Raw genomic sequence first — 18,515 nt, 5'->3', positions numbered from 1 at the left:
AATCAAGATATCTTTGTATACGTAGAAAACAAAATTCTTATCAAGACAATTTGCATATTTTCCAACTATTGAGTTTTCACTTAACTTCCACTTTCACTTAACTTCCACTGTTTGAATATCCATTTGTTTGAGCTATTGTTTTTTTTTTATTTTACTTAACAATAATTATCGTATTGTGTATTACTTGCCGACCACAGAGTATTAAATTTTGTGAAAATGGTGACGACGAAGGTGGCTGTAATGGTTGGAGCTCGTTCCAAACATTATATTTTTAAAAAAACTTGGTGTTTAAAAAGAGTTGCGAAGAGTTAATTGCCAGTTATTCTCTTCCGTTCTAAGCCCTTGATTTGAGAACTGGCAGTAAGTGTAAAATTACATTTAATGTATATTTCTTTTTTGACGTTCATAAGTGTTTTTTTAGCTGTATTAGTCGTATGTTATGAACAGTGCAGTGCAGTCAAATTCGGTTATTTGTCCGGGTGAAAAGTAAATACGCGGTGGATTATACTTGCGTAGTACAGCGTGGTACATCAATCACCAATATGCATGTCATTGTGCCAGAGACCTTGAGAGATCCTTGTGACCCTCAGACAATGTGTAAGCATAATACTTCCGGCGTTTTGTTCCCTTTCCTACAAATTAGATTATCAGGCAAAATTATATTTATAAATCAACATTTATTTATTTACAGAAATACATACATTATTCTTACAGACATGTATAACATGTAAAATTCAATATTAGTATAGATAAATTTCGATAAACATATACTTAATTATAATTTAGTTAATTAATCTGTTTGCTGAAAAGGGAGAATTTATTGTATTTATTTATTGAAGTTTACCACATCATACATAATACTATATTTACAGTATATGTTACTAGCTATCTTTTCTAAAAATAATGACGAAATGCAATAAAAATACTAGTTTATGCTTATTCTTCAGCAAAACAGTAGATTAGGTATGAGATAGTCATATAACAATGCTTTCTTTAAAGCCGATCAGCCCTCTACCGAATATATCCAGCTCCAGATAAGTACTGTATAATCCGTTATAATGGAATGGGTTGATTTTTGCAGATGGAATTTGGAAAATTCTGCTGTTTTTGGGATTGCATACGGGACAGCAATAATGTAAGACGTTACTGTTCTGTATTTGACAATTTAGCAAGTTGTATAAGGGTATTAAAAGAGTATTAGTTTTCCACATCTTTGCGTAATCTATGTATGTATATGTATAATCAGTTTGGTGTTTTTCTAGATATTTAAAAAAACAAAATCTCTTCAGCTATATACTACTTTCTATTATTAATTCTTAACCAATCACATCTATAGGTTAATTAGCTTAAAGTCTAGATACATTCGATTTTATAAACGAAAAACAAATCAAATTACATAGTTGTACAAATTCTCTTATGTAAGTTCTTAAATTTTATATAGTTTAGCGTATTTGCACACGTTGCCTCTTACTTAAGAACTTAAAGCACAAACTTTCGCATACTAATTACTACGACGTAGGTGCTTTATGCGGGAAATGTGAGAAAACATTTTGTGTGGCAGCGCCATCTAGTGGCTGGTCCTTAAAATGTATAAGTATAATAAGTTTTTTGATAATTCCTTAATTAATTATTAGATTTATTTAATAGTGCTTTGTTCCATAACACTTGACGCTAATTCTGTGAAAGTAATTCATTTTGTTTTGCCTAGAATACCAAAGTTATCGTTGTAATTATGAAGATTCATAGTCTAGAAATATAAAAGCTTAATAAAATATTTAATTCTCATTTTCAAAATGCTCATTTTTACAGCCCTTAACATACCTACAATTACACGAGCATACATGTAGTTATAAATATCATTCATATTTAAATAATGTTGCATATGAAACGGAAACAAGGCAACCTCAATTGCATTCAGAGTACAAATATTTAACTTTACGGAACTCCGCTGTTTCAATTTGCGTATGAGCACAATAAGAACTAACTCAAATACCAAAGTAATGCTAACTACGTTTACTGTATGCGATACATTTTTATTGTATTGTTTTTAGTTTATCTTCATCCCAGGGCTAGCGACTTGAGCGTGCGACTCTCAACTCTAAGGTAACTCTCAACGCTTAAACTCTTAAACCCTGCCTGCTCACCAAGAAGCTTCTTCTTCTTACGGTAAAGGAAATTATCGAGAGAAAACAGACAATTCATAACACCAATGATTACTCTTATATCATCGTTACAAACACCGTGACTTCAATTATATTAAAACAGATTCCCATAAGTTAGTCTATGGATTTCATTATTCCATTAGAAGTTCATTAGATGTTCCACAAACTATCTCGTGCTAAAAAAGGATCTTTTTCCCACCACGAGCACCGTTAAATTATCAATTTAGTTTTTCTACGAGATCTTGATGAACAAAATGTTCATAATGCCAGCCAGAAAAATACAAAATACAAATCTAAGTTTACACGAAAATTTGCATAAAGTTTAGGTCCCAAGTTTTCTATTCACTACTTCGTGTTCCAGAATGGCACTTTGATGAGGCCCGCAAACTTTTAGCCGTCAGCTGGGCAGACGTGTGGCGAGTGTTAGTACTTTCGTTATTAAACAGTAAACGCAATGTAGGGTATGTTCTTTAAAATTTTGATATTTATTTTACCAAAAGCTTAATAATCCTCTATAATTATCTAAGCTATAATTGTAAATTGTGAAATAGATAAACTTTCACATTTAAACAGTCATTGCTCAAACTATCTTAAATTTTTATAAACAATTTGTATAAAACGTAAAAAATATCGTATTGTACAAAGCAAACACTGAAGTTCGCTTCAACTCGTATACATTCCATATTTAAATAAGCGGATTCCTGAAATGTAACTCAATGTCAACTGAGCCACTCCAGTGCTCCAACGATCGCTGGTGTTGCCATTCCTATGAATAGATGTCGTGAATAAATAAATCTTGAAGCGCAGCAACCCTGAATTTGGGTCGAGCTGAATTCAGTCATAGTTCGTCATTTTTAATTACTTCGCAAGAATGAAGTAACAGTTAGTGATTAATGCTCACGTTAGTTTTTTGCTAATTAACCCCAATTAATTATAGACGTACGGATTGAGGGCTGGTAGAGCTTTTACGAGTTTTTGAATTTGTATGGAGTAAGTAAGGCAATACAAATCGATATTCTGCGTGTTTTCTTTTTCGTTTATGAAAGGTTGATTTGTATTTCTATTGACTATTTCTATTTGTGACTTATTGCTTCAATCTACGCTCGTCTAGAAGCACGCTTTGCATTCGATGTGCATTGTCTTCTCTTGTGAAAACAGCGATGGAGTGGAATTCCTTGGCCTTTACAATTGTTTGAGGATGAGTATAAATTGGGTTTATACAAGCGGCTTATAAAAAGCTTCCTTCAATATGCCGCATCTCATTTGTGATGGGGTGAAATTGCAGCAAGACGTTTTACAGTTCTGTATAAAAAAAAATACTCTCGAACAAGTTTTCTTACAATTTGTAAACAGGAATATCTATAGACAGGAAACGCTTTTGTTCCTGTCAGAAAGATACTGTAATATTGTCTTAGGAAGTCATGATTTCTAATTTATAACCATCTCAAACAATGTTTAAAAGAAAACCCTTTAAAAAATTCCTTTATTTCGGAACTAGTGTTAGGTCAGTGACCTATGAACTGAATGAGTGAATGACTGCGCCATTGCTGCCCTCCACTCTCTATAGTCTATTCTCAGTTCAAACAAGTTCAGTAGGGCAGTGGCATTCAACATGTTCACATCATTTATATTTTAACCTGAAGTGCAGACGTAATGTAGGCCACCTCCTCATCAGGTATGTATCAAAGATGAGCGCTAATGGGATTGTTTAAGAAAGTATTCATTATCGTGTGTGATGTCGTCAAAATTTTATACACATTTTTTGTTTATTACACACTAGCGGCCCGTTCCGGTTTCGCACGGTTGGACATTTATTTGTTAAACATTTTTTGTAGATATTAGTGTGTTCTTTAATATTGTGGAACACTTTTTTGTTCTATCATCAATAGTTTTTGCAGCGCATGCGTTGAAAGATATTTTATAGGCATTTTTTTTACACCTTATTATTTTCTTGCAATAAAAACAGCCTATATTAATCAGTCATAATGTAGCATTCAAATGGTGATTTTTTTTAAATAGGTCCAGTACTTTTTGAGCCTATTCGTTACAAACATACTTACATACAAATCTTTCCTCTATATATCATTAATATAGATTTCCAATATAAATACGTGAGTCGAATGGAAAATCCAAACCTTACGTGTGTTAAGAAAACGAAACCCTTAAAATGCAAAATCGACACCTCATAATCACTTATACGAGTACAATCAACGCTTATAAAGTGCTCCAATGCTCCATAAAACGATCTCATTTTGCATAACGTACAAATTATGCGAGATACGGCTTGCATTGTGGTAACGTAAAGTGTAATGGTATTGTAATATTGTGTAATGGTGGAAAGCAGTATATACTGGATTTTTATAATAGTTGTTGTAAAAATCCATGTTTAAAGTTTAAACATAGGTTTACGGTTTTCTCTGTGGTCTGTAGTTGACAGTTGTATTATAGCCTTCTGTCTTTTTTTTCTCTGTTCAACAAATATATAGAGCCTGATCTGTAGTGACAATCTCATCTAGTGATAATAGATACAGACCAGTCTGGTGTAGCCGTTTATGATATAAGGTGAACTAAGGATTTATTTGGTACGTATATATCATAATAAATAATAATTAATGTGATCAAAATCAAGTTTCATTGTTATCTAACACTCCTGTATTGAGACGTGGTAGTTTGCATACTCGTGGTACAAGTGTACGAAATGCAATAATAAAACTTAAATTTACATTGAAGACGCATATCCTCCATGCCAAGTTCGCCATAAATAACTTCTTTAACGGATATAGACGCGAATTTATGACATTATTTACTTAACTTGACATTTCGAGTGCTTTCAACAATCATTCAGCGAAAGACATCAGTCATAAGTTGACGGATAACTATTCAATATTATGATTAGGGTCTACTTTAATATTGCCATTGTAACGCCATCTATTGCTTCTAAGTTGATATATACATAATATAATATTCCCCTTAGTATTTAAAAAATAACTACATTAAATCCCTTATAACACGGTACTCTTATAACGCGTTTTCATGTTACGCGATCAGTCCCTCGTATAACGCTAAGGGTCCCCGCACATGGGCCACCGGCCACAACCACAAAACGCCGCCACTGGCATATTTCCTGTAGTTTTCATACATTTTATATGGACTCGCCGCACACGGTGGCGCCGGTGGCGGCCACACGCTACAAATCGTCGCAGCTTGCTTCTTGTGGCTCGCACCGGCCACTAAACGCCGACACAAAAAGCCGCCACACGCCACTCGTGCGATTCCGCGCCCCTCTCTCCCTTACCTCAGTTAACCTGAAGTCGACGGTAACGCACGCACGTAGTCTGTGTTTCATATAGGTAGATAAATATGGATATAGAATTATTTATATCAGAGATACAATCCCGTCCTGCGATTTGGGATTCAAAAAGTGATAGTTTTATTTTTAATTTTCCAAATATTTTCCAGAATATGGCCTCATCATATTTTCACTGAGGCCAAATGCTTCATCATGTATAGTTCAATGGTTGTCGATTACCGACCTGTTGTGGTGAGGGGATATTTAATGTCTTTCTGTGTATCCAATAACTACGGTTTCATCTTCTACGACGTCTGTCGCCGCACACGGGCCACACGCCACAGCCACAAACGCCGCCACGAGAAGCTAGAAGCGGCTACAAAGGTAGCTGAAGCGCGCGACAGCTACTTGTGGCTGGTGGTCGACACTTGCGGTCGGTGGCTGCTACTTTTTTTAACCCTTGCCTGCAGTATCATAATGGACTCTGACGAAGAAGGTTTAATTGAGCTACTTTTGATAAAAAGACGTCGTCGTAGAAGACGAAACCGTAGTTATTGGATACACAGAAAGACATTAAATATCACCACGACAGGTCGGTAATCGACAACCATTGAACTATACATGATGAAGCATAAAATATTCGGACTTAGACAAAAAAGTTTTCAATTATAGGTTAAGCCGTGCCAGACGTTGCATTGAGTGTACCTTCGGCGTACTAGCAAACAAATGGAGAATATTACATCGCCTATTAAACACTTCTGTTCATTTCTCAGAAGTCATTGTGAAATCTTGTTGCATTTTGCACAACTTTATTCGCAACAGGGATGGTTTCAATTTTCGTCACACTATGAAAATAGTGGGACTCGAAAATATACAAAATACAGGCTGGCCAGTAACACGAGCGTCTACTGCAAGAGATACGTTAAAAGATTATTTTATTAATAAAGTAGCAATACCGTGGCAAGAAAATAGAATATAGAAGAGAATATTTTGAATCCCAAATCGCAGGACGTGATTGTATCTCTGATATAAATAATTCTATATCCATATTTATCTACCTATATGAAACACAGACTACGTGCGTGCGTTACCGTCGACTTCAGGTTAACTGAGGTAAGGAAGAGAGGGGAGCGGAATCGCGCGAGTGGCGTGTGGCGGCTTTTTGTGTCGGCGTTTAGTGGCCGGTGCGAGCCACAAGAAGCAAGCTACGACGATTTGTAGCTTGTGGCCGCCACCGGCGCCACCGTGTGCGGCGAGTCCATATAAAATGTATGAAAATTACAGGAAATATGCCAGTGGCGGCGTTTTGTGGTTGTGGCCGGTGGCCCATGTGCGGGGACCCTTACTGTCGCCGCACACGGGCCACACGCCACAGCCACAAACGCCGCCACGAGAAGCTAGAAGCGGCTACAAAGGTAGCTGAAGCGCGCGACAGCCACTTGTGGCCGGTGGTCGACACTTGCGGTCGGTGGCTGCTACTTTTTTTAACCCTTGCCTGCAGTAACATAATGGACTCTGACGAAGAAGGTTTAATTGCGCTACTTTTGATAAAAAGACGTCGTCGGAGAAGACGAAACCGTAGTTATCCCCTCACTACGACAGGTCGGTAATCGACAACCATTGAACTATACACGATGAAGCATTTGGCCTCAGTGAAAATATGATGAGGCCATATTCTGGAAAATATTTGGAAAATTAAAAATAAAACTATCACTTTTTGAATCCCAAATCGCAGGACGGGATTGTATCTCTGATATAATTCTATATCCATATTTATCTACCTATATGAAACACAGACTACGTGCGTGCGTTACCGTCGACTTCAGGTTAACTGAGGTAAGGGAGAGAGGGGCGCGGAATCGCGCGAGTGGCGTGTGGCGGCTTTTTGTGTCGGCGTTTAGTGGCCGGTGCGAGCCACAAGAAGCAAGCTACGACGATTTGTAGCTTGTGGCCGCCACCGGCTTCACCGTGTGCGGCGAGTCCATATAAAATGTATGAAAATTACAGGAAATATGCCAGTGGCGGCGTTTTGTGGTTGTGGCCGGTGGCCCATGTGCGGGGACCCTAAGTAACGCGGGGATTTCACACGTTTAATTTTTATACTGTGACATTTATAATAATTTAGTTCATAACATAGTTTTTTCTAAATATTAGATTGAAATCCCCTTTAACGAGAAAAGTTAAACTTGAATCATTTGTACATAACGCGTTATATGGGTCATGCAAGCGCGTTATGCGAGAATACTCCTACAACGCGAAACCAATCTACCGTGTTGTAAGAATGTTTTATCTGGGGTTTGAATTTATTTACAATCGGATCTCAGAAGAGTTTAATACCATCTAACCTCTTAAAGTTTTGTTATTTTTAAATTTCATAACCCATTTATTATATGTAAAAACCTATAATATAAATGACATCCCAAACATGGTTGTTTGTCTTATTTTCACGCTTATGTATAATTAAATCTCATACGCCCTGAAACCCCGCTGTTAACCACCGCTATGCAGGTTACGTGGAGAACTCAAAACGCGAGATAACGACGACAGTACGCCTTGAATATAAAAGCAAACGAATGAACCCACAAAGCCGCGTCCTCAAGCTCTCGACTACTGCTGTCGCTGAGATTAGAAGCGGTCAGGGACATAGCTCTTTAATTTTATTTATTTCTAGCCGATGTCCGCGACTTAGTATAAAAATTCATTAAATTTTAAAAAGCTTCACATAATATTTTTGTTAGTCCTCACATAATTTTGCTTTTGAATATATTTAGGCAGTTAGTTTGTACTAGAACAAACACAGATTTATATTTCAATTTAAAAAAAATAATGGGCTATTGGACTGGAGGCTCTTTGAGATGTGATTTTTAAGCCTAAAGTAGAGTGTTTTCGTTCTTTTTTTTCGGGGAACTTACGAGGGGAATAGAATCACTAAAACGCTTTAAAAACGCCCACTTTATATAAATATGAAGAAGTTTAAAGAAAACTCAATTTGTTTATAAGTTAATACCTATGGATCTCTTTGCATACGCCACACTGAACTACTTCAACGGATCTTATTACTGGAAATAGTAGCTGGTAAAAGCCACTTACTTAAATGTATTAGCTTAGCTTGCTCTTTCTCTATGCTTCTTTAAAGCTCTACTTTACAAGCATTAATTGTCCACATCGTATCCCTTACATATTTTAGTTACTTTCGTTATTGAATATCTTATGTTGTTTAGCACTTTATGCGCTTATTTTATTAAGAAGCAATAAGGTTGCCCTCCTTAATACTAAAGATTTATTCAACGTGTTAAATAAATAAATCTTAATGAAAAAAAAAGAAAATTGGTTTGTTTTTCATACACGTTTGGTTATTTGGTTTAACGCCAACCTGCCAATTACAACGGTAAAACGGTTGGTTAAATTAATTCGTAAATTTTTTTAACTGCCATCTCTTTAAAAAAAGGCTAAACGTATACGTTATTTTAAGCTGAAACCACGTCTTCGAAGCTTAATTCCTCTGCATTCAAGTATACGCTTATGTCAATAGATGGCGCTCAAATAACTTTAATAACCTAAGTAATGACATATTTTTACGTTGTTAGCCTCGATTTTAAATCATGTGTATGGATCATATTTTTTTAAGTTATTACCTACTATATAATCAGTTTTGCTTGGATGCGTTAGTTTCGAGGAAAACGTTTCTAGGTTAACGCCAACCATGGACACCTGGAACATCAAGTTTGCAGTTGCGTTGCCGGCCTGTGCTGGCACAGAGACATGGACCGTAAATTATTTTACAGTCCCTTAATAGCTAGAAATTTGCAAATAAAATTGTCCCTAATTCAACAGTTGCCTGTTAACTTAATGGCTTTTCCTAGACTATGTGTAGTAAGTTTGTAATTGTAATTTTTTAAAAGAGCTGGCAGCCGGGAGTTGCAGTTTTGTCATGATTATCATTAATAATATACTTAGAAAGCAACTCTTGTCAGGAGAACGGTTTAAGGGAAGGCCATAATAAAACAACAATGTGGACTTTTGAATTTTATTATTAGATTTACACTGTCATTTACAATAAATTTTCAGTAGTTGGTAGGACATAAATCAATATTGCATAACACTAAGGCTAATTAATTGCATCAGTATTTTTTGTGGATAAAATAACAAAAATATATGCAATATTACAAATTCAAATAAAATAACGCTAATATCTTACTCGGGCGCGCACTCGGCACGGCACGCGCTGCGCTAGCGCATACGAGATGGAATGTATCGGACTCTAGCTCGCAAATAAATTATTCACCAAGTGCTAACCTTAAACCTAGCACAACTTTACAACTACCGTTCTTTCGTCCTGTAAAATCGTACAGATGAATAGCATAACATGAATAGCGCTACACAATGATATTCTCGAGAAATATGCGAAATTATAAAATAAATTAAATATACAAATCTCTATCACAATACTCGTAAGTAATTAAAGCGATGCAAGTGTGAATACTCCAAACGTTTGTAATGCGGGGAAGTCCCGGACACTTGACGTAACGACTATTTGTGCAAACCGAACCAGACGGACGATACAACGTTATCTATTACCTTCGCGTGATAACATACGAAACACTATTCGCCAAAACGCATCGATCGATTCTGCCGCTTTAGTGTTCGTTATAAGATTCAACAGCTTTTAATACATTAATTTTACACACGGTATAAAATACTTAGAAAATTTACAGTTCTTAGAGAGTAGCCACGGATGTGAAGATAGCGACCACTATGAAGTTATAAGATCCCAGGCGGTACGAGAGTCACTAACGAACGCTAATAGGAGCGGGGAAGGGGAAGGGGAAGCTAACTTTCAACAGTAGAGATCAATTTTAACGTTAAGAAAATACATTCTTAGCAACATACATTAAAATGCAATACCAAAGTACTGTTTAAAATTTATACGCGAAACAAACGTTCCATTATTAATATATCGAGTACACGTTTATACGATAACAATATAGTTTTGATGGCTGCCAATGTTTGTCTGTTTGTTAGTGGGTGGTGTCGTCGAAGGGATCTTAACGAGACGAGACTATAGTAATGTTTTTATATAAATTAAACGCGCCGCGAACGGCATTACGACACGTCTTGGTCCTCCACGTCCTGCGCGGGCTCCTTCTGTTCCGCTTCACCTGCACACGGGAGAGGCTCAAGGTTAGAGAAGGCAGAAATTACATTCATGGAACCTTAGAAAACACCAACGTACCGGACTCGCCGTCGCCCTGCATGTCGGAGGTCCAGAGGGTGAGGTTGTCCCGCAGCAGCTGCATGATGAGCGTCGAGTCCTTGTAGCTCTCCTCCGACAAAGTGTCTAACTCGGCGATGGCGTCGTCGAAGGCGGCCTTCGCCAACCGACACGCGCGGTCCGGGCTGTTTAGGATCTCGTAGTAGAACACCTAGAAGCACAATAAGAAGTCACGGTTTAATCAATTATTTATTCATAGTGGTAATCGATCACCACTCTCACTGTAACGAGATTTTTGATTTTGTTATTATCGCATTTCGTGTATAATACTTGGAACTTCATTTTAAAACTAATATCAGAAATGGTCATTTATGAACCCTATAAGCTATTTTTATGCCCAATGTCTCCAAGTAACGCATTTGGCAGTCGGCCAAACGATGCAGACTTTTCTTACATCTCGATATTTATCATAACTCTTCAGCAGTCAATGATATCATCGCGTGACGCGCTGATTATTTAAAATAGCTATTTCACCGAGAAATGACATTTAACATAAATGCCCAAATAGTTGTTATGGCTTAACTCAAGCTGAGCCATCTGTAAAACATTAAATATATTCAGTTAACGGCTAATGTATAATAGGATAGTTGGTTTAATATCATTAATTCGTTGAACATCTTATTTCATCATTACCATTTGGTCGTCTACCAACATTTAGTTATTAGATAGCCCTCTGATTCAGGTTATAAAGCGGTCCCTTTATTTATTGCCCACATTGTTTATAATTATAATATAGGCATGATTTGTAAATAAAGTGTCCAAATAACATATAAAGACTTTTTAACTCTCAGGCTTTTTAGAGTTATATAGCACTCATTGTAATCGAGACCAAGTCACATATAGATAGATAGATACTCACCGAGAAGTTGAGCGCTAGACCGAGACGAATGGGGTGTGTGGGTGGCAGCTCGGTCATGGCGATGTCGGAGGCCGCCTTGTACGCCACCAGTGAGTTCTCCGCCGCCTCCTTGCGGTCATTGCCCGTTGCGAACTCGGCCAGGTACCGGTGGTAGTCGCCCTGCAATATAAAAAATCCCCTTAAGAATATTGGTGAAAACGGCAACGCCGCGCATTGGCATTTGGCGTGCTAGTCACTGCCAGTTCGGTGGGATTAAAAGGATTCCTTACCGGGACGTAAATATTTCAGTTCACTTGTCGAATTCATAACAAATTAGGATACGGTTTACTTTTTAAATGTCCAGAAGTGTCGTATGTATATTTCAATAAATCTCAACTATACCTAATGTGTGCCTTGTAGCCTATGATAAATGTATCTTTGTAATAAATTTAATAGGTTCACAATTGATTAAATTGGGTTAACTCACCTTATTAAACCTAATGTAAAAACTAAAAACCATACTTAGCATCATATGATTTTATGATCTTTACACAAAAGATAGTTAATTTCTTAGATGTAAAGTGCAAAGCACGAAGCGGCGCGCGGCAAGCTATGAACTAGAAGAGATATCGGCGACATCAAAGAATTTTGATCATTGTTCAAAATGTGTTATAATAGTATAACCCGTACGAGTTTTTGTTACATAAAACGAATTATAGTTTTTACTCCTTTTTGCGCCACTTCAGTTAATCAAACACATTTTAGTGTGTGAAAAAAAATTATATTTGTTGTTAACAAATATTAATTCACATTTATTTCTACCTATAGTTTATTGGTGTTTCTGCCATAGGTTTTAAGCTACTAGCAATATTATCACATCTATTATTCTATTATTAATTTATATTGGGTTTTTACAAATCACAACTTCTTTTTTTGTAAGACTTTAGATTAATACGCGCGCATAAGGAATAAACACCTGCGCGTGGACAAATCGACTGAGGTCGAAAGGTAAGTAGGGCAGGGCTGGGGATGATCCTTTGCCTACTAATACATATTTCCATTACTTTCACACAACAGCTTAACACAAAACGGCAACGTCTCTTGTAAAAATTGTCAATGGAAACTATCCATTGTATTTTTACTGCATACAATATTTTATTTGTTGTATATCTCATATAAGATCTTAACAGATTTCATTCAAATTTTGAAAATCGTTGAGCTCTTTTGCGTTATCATGGCAAAATGATTTACCTGCGAAACAGATTGTAGATTTTTGATTGTAGAATTAAAAATTTATTTTTATATTTTATATGCGTAACTCTTTTAACTAATTAATTCTCACTGCCTATCAAATTTTTTAAAGCTTATGTGAAGATTAGATCAAGAAATAAAAGCAACGTTGAATCACCTTTCTTCACAACGAGCGGTAGTATTCGCGTGAGTCGGTCGTAAAAATAATTTTCGTAGTAATTTAACGGTAGCTCAGTTCCAGCATTATGTAAGCAGGGTGAGTGCCAAGATTCTTGAGCGTAATATTGATCATTCCAGTTTCAGTTACTACGATACTATGGCCCATTTAAAACCGTAATATGGGCGCCAATATCAGTAGTAACTAGTAATATAACAATTATGAGCCTGTCTTGTGTATAAAGGTAGTTGGGGGAGCTAAATTTACAAGGTACAACATTCTGATATACTTGGCTCCTCAAAAGATTAAATGGAAATTATTGAATAGGACTTTACTATTTTTATGCCTCATATAAAAGAACAAGTCAACTCAATCTCTGAAAGTATTTATATGCATGTAAATAACGCTTTCACTTTAATCTATTTTAGCTATAATTCCTAAGATGAAATTTTTAATGTATATAATAATGTAGAGAAGAAATAGTAATCCCGTAATCGTGATTAATTTATTAAAGATCATAATCCGAATGCTTTTAAAATGAACCACCACAAAAGCTATGAAGAAATCTTCGACACGCCTTTGAATTACATTCTACCGCAAAATAAGATTTGCGAGAGAAACGGTACGCAAATTGAATAAATTAAGGTATGCGAAAACGAAATGGATATTAATTTCTCTTCAATCAGGAAAATTGCTTTTATGGGATCTTTCCTGCAATGCTTTTTGGGTTGGATACGATAGTTTCCGCTATGATATATGATAATTTAACAAAAATGACATTACATGACTCATTCTAATCATCAATATAAAAATATCACAACCATATGCTTGGCAGTAATCGCGATTGTCACTAAGGCAGATAACATTGATTTGATAGGTAAATTTATAATTACTCATTACATAACAATACTATACACACACCGTTTTCTTAAAGGTAAGTGTGAATTTAATAATATATCATTACTTCTCTACATCCGAAATTTACCGAAAAGTTTATCCGAAAGCCTAAATTAAATAAAATGGTAATTTTAATTTTTTACTTCCACGTAGATTTTATCATCAAGTAATAGTACCACAAAAGTTACAACAAAAAAGTAAAAACAATAACAGTAATTCTTTGTTTTACCTTCATTTTGTAATAGAAGACCTTCGACTCGCCGGTCTGCGAGCTGGGTATTAGGTGCTTGTCGAGGACGCTGAGGATGTCCGCGCAGATGTCACGCAGCTCCTTCTCCACCTGGCTGCGGTAGGCGCGGATCATGTTTAGCTTGTCCTCTGCGCCCTGAAACACGTATTATTCCGTATAGCCTTTGTCTGCCCCGCTCGACAGGTCATGGACGTTCGTGGGGCGGCCTTTTTGCAAGTGTATAATCCCTCGTTTGCTTAGCGTAGCAAAACCCCAAAAGAAGTTTTCTTAGTATAATTTAAATTAAAATAAAGAATTGGAACTTTTATATGCACAGAAAAAATATTTTCATTTTTAGAATATAATCGATAGCTAGTGAAAGACGTAAGTTTAAAATTAGTTTAGAGAAGTATTCGACAGCGTCATACATTAAATTATGACTACGTCAATGAAAGTTCAAGTACCTGCTTAATTCGAAAAGAAATCGTTTCGTCTGTTCCCTCGCATAATCACAGTTTACTAATTAGGGTAAGTGGGTCACTTCACAGCATTATGTATTCATGGATACAGTTTTGGCTTTCAGTCACAGTTACAATGTGCCCATTCGGCATACTACTGAAGGGGTGCGGCACGCAATTCTAATAAACGATTCTCTCACTACTTAATTTTTCTGGCATAAAAATGTATAGAAGAGTTTTACTTTCCTAAACTGTTTAATTAGTTGTAATTGAAGCAACAGTTACTACAAAGTGTCACTACAGTGACGTAACGTATAGGCATGTTACACCCACATTAAGAAAACAAAGGTTATAATCGATATGCTTTGGGTTCTACTTGTATGGCTCATAGCTGTAACTTGTGAATTTGGGCGGAAAATATTATGAATGAACTGTTACGTCTTGTAATATATAATCGATCATTGGACACGCCCATACAACAACGCGTTTGTAAAATTGATATTGATGTTAAGCTACACACTTTTCATCTTTTTATCGAGTTTTCTGTATTAAAGACTTAATTGTAAAAAATTAACTATTAAATATTTAATTTGAGTGAATTTGGCGGTCTGGACTTAATTGTGTGACCACTATTCATTCAGCAGTGAAGTACATATATTTTTAAGTGCAAAGTACCAGTATCCTAAATTCATCAATAAATATCAAACTTTACTAAAAATAGTAGTAGATAGTTTATTTAAAAAAGGAAAAAAAATCTTAATATGCTAGAACTACCCAGGAATCTAATAATCCGTTGAAACTAATACTAATGAGCAAAACTTGATTATTACTGATTTAACATGACTTTTTGTCATAATCTTTTCATGTATGTTATCTTCATATATCAAAATGTTTGACAGAAACATGAAACTGGCAAAAACAAATATATGTAGGTTTAGTAAATAAAATGCTTATACACATGCTAAGCATAAATGTACTGATCAGATCATGATCAATACCCTAATATTTACAGTTCCATTACATTATATTCAAGAACTTACTAATAGAAGTGAGTTACATAATTGTACTTCAAAAGAATTTGAGTTGAAAGGCCACCTTTTGGTTGCCTCAAAAGTGCCAAATAATAGTTTAAGTACTTGAGAATTTGATCATGAAGGTTTTTAAGGATCACAAAAGTGAGTGGGTGATAGAAGGCCTGAGATCTCTCACAATTATGCTTAGTCACTTGTAAAAGTGCCTAACTGTGACTCATCACTCATGTCTAAAAGACTGAGTAACTTTTCATTTATTCAATTATTACAATCATTATTATTTCAGGAGTAAGTCCTCCTGGCACTTGGTCATATGACACTCATACTAAATTTACGAATATGAATGAATCTAACAGCGTAATTTGCATCTCATTTTAGTGACATAAAATCTTAATTTTTAATCAATCTCTAGCTTTTGATAAAGATTAGACTTAGCAGGAAAAGTTGTTAATTTAAGTAACAACTACTATACTTAATTAAAAAAACAATAAATAATATATGTATAGTGATCTTATAATGTAGTAAAATTGTAAAAATAACAGATGCAGTTTCTAAAAATATGAAATGGTTGAAGGAGCTTCAGATTTTGTTAATGATTCAATCTAAAATAATAAATAATGATGACTGCCTATGATCTAACAATTTAATAGAGGAAGACAATTAATTATGTAAACAAAGCAAGGCAACATTGTCTCGGAGGAATTCACAAATCCCAGATGAATTAATGTACTTTCAGACATCAGCCCGTTTAACATTCAGCATAATTAGATAAAGGTCTAGCGCAGTGGGAATTTTAATGTCTTGTATAGTAAATCTTTTATCTCATGTCCAAGACTGCTGCTTGCAATTTATACAATATTCCTCCTACAAAAGCAGCTTAAGAATTTAAAGATTTAACATTTAGTTTCCTGCTAAACATAATTTTGTATCTTAAAATATTTTAAACATTATCCTGCTTTTTCTTGATAGATTAAATTGTGATTCAGATATAATTATTAGAACTTACTTTTGTTTCTTCCTTCTGTTCAATGGAAGAGATTATTCTCCAGGATGCTCGGCGGGCACCTATGACATTCTTGTATGCAACTGAGAGGAGATTCCTCTCTTCAACTGTGAGTTCATTGTCTGATACATTGCGGGAAGCCACATTTTTCATAGCATCAACCATTTCTGAAAGGTTTCAATTCAGTCAAAGTACTTGCTTACAATGAAATTAAAAGTCATATTAAAATAATCTTAAATACAATCAATATCATCCCCTATGGTTCTGTAATTTTATCTTACATAATATGTCTGACAATATATGAATAATGTGTTTTCTATACAATGTCACTAAAAATGTTAGCTTTCTGTTCACAGATAAGTTTCCTTCAGGGTTATCTGTGCGTTAATGACCTCATCCTAAATCAATTAAGTATAATGTAAATTAATTTGATTGTTAATCACACCTCCATTAATGCAATCTAGTAAAAGTATTGTAACTGACCTACGTATAGAATTACATTAAACCACATTTGACACTGATCTATTTGAAACAAGATTGTCACAGACAGAATACTTATGTACATGGAGAACACTTACGCCATTCATTAGTACTATACGGCAACCTTAAATGATTACATTTTTACAGAGAAAAAAAATTGAAGATAACTTCGTAAGACAAGACTTTTTATCTCAAGAATGATAATCGACGACTTTTACAACTGCACTATCTGCAACAATAGGCGAAACCCGGCCACGGGTTGGCGACCTTTCGCCATTAGCCCTCTTATCTAGAACATTCCAACATCTCATCTATTGACTATTAATCTCCAAGGTACGATATGCTTCACTGAGCTCGATGACATCGATCGACTCTCAGCTTTGAGAAAAAACTCAACTTTTTATTTCATCGATTTCTGATTGATTTAGCTTATGAAACGTAAGGATGATTTGCCATTATTGATTCATATAAAGATAAGGCTTTAGGGCCGAATAGACACGTTAAACTAAGGTATAGCATAAAACCTAATAAAGGGCATCCCACCGGCGGATGACGCATCGATCGTTGACCAAGCCTAACCCAAACGACTGATTTGAAGTTCACTCATTATATGTAGATAATTGAATGTAAGATTAGCTTTTTCAATTGAAAAATTAAAGCTTTACTGCAAATCAGCACGTTGAAGTAAAATTTACAGAAACAATTTCTAAATCATCTTTCAACTGTCGGCAAAAATAGGATGGAATTTATGTTCTTGCATTTAAAGCGAACACGAAAATAAATACTTACCATCGTAGCGCTCGGCCTGTTCGGCCAATTTAGCTTTGTACACATTATCTTCCCTTTCGGACATTGTGGATTACAACTGATTTTTCACTAACTAAATCCAAATCGCCAGGTCACTTATTCACCAAGATGGCCGCACCCGCCAACCGAATCCGAATTCGATCTTCAACTAAACTCCGCCCATGACGTCACATAAATGGCGGCTTCCGTTGCTGAATATGTTGCCATATAGGATATTTTTATTGACATTACTATAGACAACTTACCTTCAAACACTACAGATATCTAAAAGTGGATCGATTAATAAAAATAATAGATAAACAAAGATGTGTGAATAAAATGTTGGTAATATCTTTCGCGTTGGACGATATTGTATATAGAAATATATCCCACGAGAAAGTCTGGGCTAGTATACTGCTTATATGCTTTTATTTGGAGTGGTCCCGCGGTCGCTACGAGTAGACTGCCTAAATATAATTCTAATCTAAATATTAATTTTTAATTTGATGTAAACACTTAACAAAAATATACACACTTTAAAAACTACTAAGTTATATAATTGTTTACCAAGATCAATATCTTTAGATAGTGCAATGTCTGACAGTCGCACTTTTAATTAAAAGGTATACTTCTCTAAATTTATTATTCATAACATGAGCTGC

The 18,515-nt window shown here is 35.4% G+C and overlaps 1 protein-coding gene across 1 annotated transcript; it reads right to left on the bottom strand.

The window, feature by feature from the left end:
* Positions 1–9,464: 9,464 nt before the first annotated feature.
* LOC125053604 (14-3-3 protein epsilon) lies at positions 9,465–18,052 on the bottom strand. The gene is made up of 6 exons (XM_047655030.1): positions 17,857–18,052; positions 16,591–16,754; positions 14,096–14,251; positions 11,583–11,741; positions 10,685–10,874; positions 9,465–10,610 (listed from the first exon to the last, which is right to left on the bottom strand). Exons 1-6 carry the CDS (start codon positions 17,918–17,920, stop codon positions 10,555–10,557), a joined length of 789 nt encoding a protein of 262 aa, XP_047510986.1. The 5' UTR covers positions 17,921–18,052; the 3' UTR covers positions 9,465–10,554.
* Between the last annotated feature and the right edge of the window lie 463 nt (positions 18,053–18,515).

This window comes from Pieris napi, chromosome 11 (genome assembly GCF_905475465.1).
Source record: "Pieris napi chromosome 11, ilPieNapi1.2, whole genome shotgun sequence".
In the NCBI taxonomy this organism is placed as follows: Eukaryota; Metazoa; Arthropoda; class Insecta; order Lepidoptera; family Pieridae; genus Pieris; species Pieris napi.
Note: the sequence above shows the minus strand (reverse complement) of the source record. Positions and strands in the feature narration are given on the sequence as shown.